The 6,000-nt window shown below is 48.8% G+C and overlaps 1 protein-coding gene across 2 annotated transcripts in view; it reads right to left on the reverse strand.

The window, feature by feature from the left end:
• LOC139571387 (pseudokinase FAM20A-like) overlaps positions 1-4,092 on the reverse strand; it is a 42,444-nt gene extending 38,352 nt beyond the window's left edge. Inside the window, exons 1-3 of one of the 2 annotated variants that reach the window (XM_071394204.1) lie at positions 3,606-4,091; positions 2,988-3,383; positions 187-380 (exon numbers count right to left, since the gene is read on the reverse strand). In XM_071394204.1, coding sequence (XP_071250305.1) covers positions 187-380; positions 2,988-3,382 — 589 coding nt within the window. In that variant the 5' untranslated portion in view covers position 3,383; positions 3,606-4,091. Of the gene's footprint in view, positions 1-186; positions 381-2,987 lie in introns of both variants that reach the window. The other variant, XM_071394205.1, reaches the window with a different exon arrangement.
• Between the last annotated feature and the right edge of the window lie 1,908 nt (positions 4,093-6,000).

Here is a 6,000-nt window from a genome sequence, read left to right on the forward strand (position 1 = left end):
TGCATAAAGACATTTCTGCAATGAATACCTATAACAATTATATAAATGGTTAATTATTAAAGCACAAGGTCCTATAGCACCTACATGCACTGTTGACAGTGATTTTAATGCTCATATGAATTGTTATAATGCTCATATGAATACCACTTATATGAATGGTTATAACTCCCATAAGACAGGTCCTACCTGCGCTGATGACAGTGGTGGCCTGCATGTTTTGCAGCAGGCGGGTGATGGCGGGGTCATCGCGGGCGTACAGGGCATAGCGGTTGATGCCCAGGTGGAACTTCAGCCAGCTGGCCTCAGGGTCAAAGGTCACCTGGTGTTCCAGCATTGTCACGTTGAGGGCCGCTGCAGCCTCACTGTACAACTTCATATGCCTAAGGGGAAGGGGTTGGGGGAGAGAGAGAGAGAGAGAGGGGAAGGGGTTGGGGGAGAGAGAGAGAGAGAGAGAGAGAGGGGGGGAGTGGGGTTAGGGTTATGCATAACCTTGCCCTTGCTGTACAACGTCAAATTGTACGCCTGAGGGGGAAAGAGAGGTGGTCAAAACGAGGTCATGGTTAGGGTATGCCAAACGAGTTCTCCTTGAAAACCTGCGATACGCACTGTGAAAATCATACAGTATCAAATCAAACTTTAGTGAAAGCGCCTTTAAAAATCCAACTCCCACTGTCAGGGCAACTGTTGCTTCACAGGACCAACAATAATCCAAACTAGCATATTTCCACAGAGGAGAACAGACTGAGAGGAGAACAGACTGAGAGGAGAACAGACTGAGAGGAGAACAGACTGAGAGGAGAACAGACTGAGAGGAGAACAGACTGAGAGGAGAACAGACTGAGAGGAGAACAGACTGAGAGGAGAACAGACTGAGAGGAGAACAGACTGAGAGGAGAACAGACTGAGAGGAGAACAGACTGAGAGGAGAACAGACTGAGAGGAGAACAGACTGAGAGAAGAACAGACTGAGAGGAGAACAGACTGAGAGGAGAACAGACTGAGAAGAGAACAGACTGAGAGGAGAACAGACTGAGAGGAGAACAGACTGAGAGGAGAACAGACTGAGAGGAGAACAGACTGAGAGGAGAACAGACTGAGAGGAGAACAGACTGAGAGGAGAACAGACTGAGAGGAGAACAGACTGAGAGAAGAACAGACTGAGAGGAGAACAGACTGAGAGGAGAACAGACTGAGAAGAGAACAGACTGAGAGGAGAACAGACTGAGAGGAGAACAGACTGAGAGAAGAACAGACTGAGAGGAGAACAGACTGAGAGAAGAACAGACTGAGAGGAGAACAGACTGAGAAGAGAACAGACTGAGAGGAGAACAGACTGAGAAGAGAACAGACTGAGAGGAGAACAGACTGAGAGGAGAACAGACTGAGAGAAGAACAGACTGAGAGGAGAACAGACTGAGAGAAGAACAGACTGAGAGGAGAACAGACTGAGAAGAGAACAGACTGAGAGGAGAACAGACTGAGAGGAGAACAGACTGAGAGAAGAACAGACTGAGAGAAGAACAGACTGAGAGGAGAACAGACTGAGAGGAGAACAGACTGAGAGAAGAACAGACTGAGAGAAGAACAGACTGAGAGGAGAACAGACTGAGAGGAGAACAGACTGAGAGGAGAACAGTCAAAGACAATGCAGAGTGTTCTCTGAGGAAAACATTTGTAGTGGCAAAGCCTACACTCCACCTCCCTCTTGGAGCTTCCGAGCTGTTCGCCCTCACTTAGGAATCTTCCTTCCTCTCCTCCTCTCCTGACACTTCTGTATACATATTCCCACAGAAACAGTATGGGCAGGAATCACTCCTGATCCAAAGCAAACATTCAGACCATTGAGGAGGCTGGGGAAGCATGTGGCATTGTTGCATCGTTGTGCCAGTTTTGACTGTGGTGAGTGGGAGTGTTGGTTGTTTCACTGTGTGTAAGGATCATCAGCTGTTGTGGTCAGATGATAGGAGGGGTCGTCAAAGCAAGTGTATTCATTCAGAGTATTCCTGACCCAACTGGCCCACAGTGACATGTCTGTGTAATCAGGAAGGCTGACCACAGACCACAACCAAAGACCACAAACCCACAGACCACAACCAAAGACCACAAACCCACAGACCACAACCAAAGACCACAAACCCACAGACCAGAGACCAGGGAGCAAGCAGCTAGCTGCAAAACCACCTCTCCCTCCTCTTTCAGTGCTCTTGACTCAGACTATGATAATGTATGCCACACACATGCACCATAACCGTAGTGGTTGACCTGGAAGGTCTACAGTATACTATTTTCAGCATCCAGATGAAACAGTCCAAACTGTCCCCAGAAGTCCCCCTAAAAATCATCCATCCTCTCACTAAGTGCATTTCTCTTCTGTTAACAAGCTGCTACAAGATTTTGCAAGACATTCCCACTAAGCCCTAGAGTAACCATTGTTATGTGCATATTTAAAACACAGCGAAGGGGGAGAAATCTTCTCTCTTCATATTTCTTGTGTTTTTCCACCATTGGAGCCCAAACAGGATTTCTCTGAGCGGAATACCCTGGGCTGTGATTGACAGAGTGAAGACAGCGACAGTCTGTTCAGCTCTCACAGGTTTAAAGGGTTTGATCGGGTTTAAGGGTCTTGTTTACCTAGCACAGGGGAGATCCAGACATAGGCTCTCAATGACATGTGAGTGTTGCTACCAGCCCTCCATTAAATGCTGTTTATGACATCGACTTTAGAGACAGTTTATAGGATTAGTCTTTATGGGAAAATTGCTTGCCGAAGAGAAAAGGTTTTGAGTTGTTGACGTGCCTGTGCTTGAGTGCCTGTGTGTGTGTGAGTTTCTGATTGTGTCAGGGATCCACAGCCGTCGTGTCAGTGACCCTACCCCTCCATCACAGCCAAGCCACAGTAGGGAAAATGTCTAGTCCCACCAAAACTAAATCACAACCATAAAACATTGAGAAAGGTCTAAACTCTGGTCTCTGTGTACTGTACTCACCTCTCCCAGCGCAATACCTTCCTCCTGTAATACTCCATTAGCTCTTCAGACTGCATCAGCCTCTCTTCCAGCCCCAGCTCCGGTGTCTGAATGTTATACAGAGGGTGAGCAAACAGCCTCCCCAGCTTCGAGCCCCAATCTGTGGAGTCGTCCACAGCTCTGACCCCCTTACCCTGGAGGTCTATGGAGGTGATGTTGGAGAACCAGGGGATGGTGAGGCCACTGTACCCAGCAAGGGTGAAGTTAGTCCTCCTGGAGGAGGGACAGAGGCAGGCTCCATTCCCTGGTCCTGGTTGTCTGTGGCGGAGCTTGGGGAGCAGGACGAAGTAGAGGTCAGCGGTGAAAATGGCTGTGAGGGTCACAGCCAGGAGCAGACGATCTCTCCTCATCATCATACTGGGAGGATGGAAGGGTGAGGAGACAGAGAGAGAGAGATGGAGCGGAGAGACAGAGAGAGAGATGGAGGGGAGAGACAGAGGTCAGATCCGGGTCTCTATCTGTATGTAATCTTCCTGGATGAAGGCGGTCAAAGCCCCAAACGTGTTGGACACAGTCAATGTTCCAGGTTCCAGTTGCTTGTTCTGGCTTAGATCAGATGAGAGACAATGTGTTGCTCACGCCAAGTGATGAGTTGCAATGTGGCTCCAAGCAGAGGTCCACTTGGCTTTGTTAAGAGAGTGTGTCCACCTCTTGTCAAAGCAGTATGTAGAGTGCAGTTCAGTTGGCTTCTGTCTTCCTGGTCTTGCTCTGATGGTGTGTGTGTATTTGTTGCACGCTGTAAGTGGGAGGTTGCAGGTCTAAGTCCAGTGTGTGTGTATGTGTGTGAATATCCTGGCTGCCTTTCGTCCTCCTGAACACATTCCTCTGGCTCTGGCGAACGGTGTTGTCTGAGCAAAGAAATCTGAGTGTGTGTTTGTGTTTGGTGTGTTTGTGTCAACAGATTTACAAGTGTTTGTGCATGTGTCTGAGTTGGTCTCTTTGTATGTGTGTGTGGTGTATGTGTGGTGTGTGCGCTAGGTAATCATTCTCATTGTAATTGCCTTGTTTCTGGTCATGTCTCCTGTTCTCCTCTCCTGTTGGGTGTCAGGTGTGAAAACAAACCCTTTCAACAACCCCTTAACACCCCCTCAACACCCTCCCAACCTCCCCTCAACACCCCCTCAACACTCTCTCTACACCCCCTCAACACCCTCTCAACACCCCCTCCACACCCCCCCAACACCCCCTCAACACCCTCTCAACACCCCCCCAACAACCTCTCAACACCCCCCCAACAACCTCTCCACACCCCCTCAACACCCTCTCAACACCCCCTCAACACCCTCTCAACACCCCCTGAACACCCTCTTAACACCCCCTCAACAACCTCTCAACACTGTCTCAACACCCTCTCAACACCCCCTCTCAACACCCCCTCAACACCCACCCAATACCCCCTCAACACCCTCTCAACAGCCCCTCAACACCCCCCCAACAACCTCTCAACACCCTCCCAACACCCCCCCAACAACCTCTCAACAACCCCTCAACACCCTCTCAAGACCCCGTCAACATCCCTCTCAACAACCCCTCAACAACCTCTCAACACCCCCCCAACAACCTCTCAACAACCTCTCAACACCCCCTCAACAACCTCTCAACAACCTCTCAACACCCCCCCAACAACCTCTCAACACCCCTCTCAACAACCCCTCAACAACCTCTCAACAACCCCTCAACAACCTCTCAACACCCACTCAACACCCTCTCTTTACCTTTCCTTTCCTTTCCTTTCCTCCATTCTCTCTTCTCTCCACCTCTCTCCTCCTGCATTCTCTCTCCTCTCCACCTCTCTGCTCTCCTCCATTCTCTCTTCTCTCCACTTCTTTCTCCCCTCCTTCCCCTTTTCACTTCCTTCCACCGCCTCCATTTTATTATTCTCCACCCATCTCCTGCAATCTCTCACCTGTTCCTCAATCAGATTCACTCTCTCATCTTCTCTTTACTCTATATCTTCCTCTCCTCTACACTGACCCCTCTCTCTTCCTCTCCTCTACACTGACCCCTCTCTCTTCCTCTCCTCTACACTGACCCCTCTCTCTTCCTCTCCTCTACACTGCTCCTTACTTTTGTCTCCGCTCCGCTCCGCTCTGTTCAGCTCCAAGGCACTGTTCCAACAGCACTTTCCTTCCCGTCCCACTTCCCATGCAGACGCACGCACGCACGCACGCACGCACGCACACACACACACACACACACACACACACACACACACACACACACACACACACACACACACACACACACACACACACACACACACACACACACACACACACACACACACACACACACACACACACACACACACACACACACACACACACACACACACACACACACACACACACACACCTCCCCTGCTCCGTCACATTTGCCAGAGGGAGAGAGGGAGAGAGGGAGAGAGGGAGACAGCAAGGGAATGGTAAAGAGAGCTAGAACAAGTAACACACATGCACAGAGTCAGACAGTGTCTACAGACAGGCACTCTGCCTTTCCTCTACTGTTTCAGTGAGAAGGTCCTTCAATGGCACTACTAAAAGTCACAGTAGACTGCATTTGTTATTCTAATTCTTTGAGCAGCAAGAAACTCCGAGGGTATTTCCCAGACTGTTGTTACCGTGGTATTTCAGAAACATCAGTCGTGTGTTTGGGTGTGTGTGAGGAACTCTGGCAAAGCTACGCTATGACGTCTCCAACTCATTCTCTGGGCTGTTTCCTCTCTTTCTCTCTCTCTCCAATATCAATATCAATTTAAGGGCTTTATTGGCATGGGAAACATATGTTAACATTGCCAAAGCAAGTGAAGTAGATAATAAACAAAGATTAGCAGTAAACATTACACTCACAAAAGTTCCAAAACAATAAAGACATTTCAAATGTCAAATTATGTCTATATACAGTGTTGTAACGATGTGCAAATAGTTAAAGTACAAAAGGGAAAATAAATACATGTAAATATGGGTTGTATTCA

Source organism: Salvelinus alpinus, chromosome 3, assembly GCF_045679555.1.
Source record: "Salvelinus alpinus chromosome 3, SLU_Salpinus.1, whole genome shotgun sequence".
In the NCBI taxonomy this organism is placed as follows: domain Eukaryota; kingdom Metazoa; phylum Chordata; class Actinopteri; order Salmoniformes; family Salmonidae; genus Salvelinus; species Salvelinus alpinus.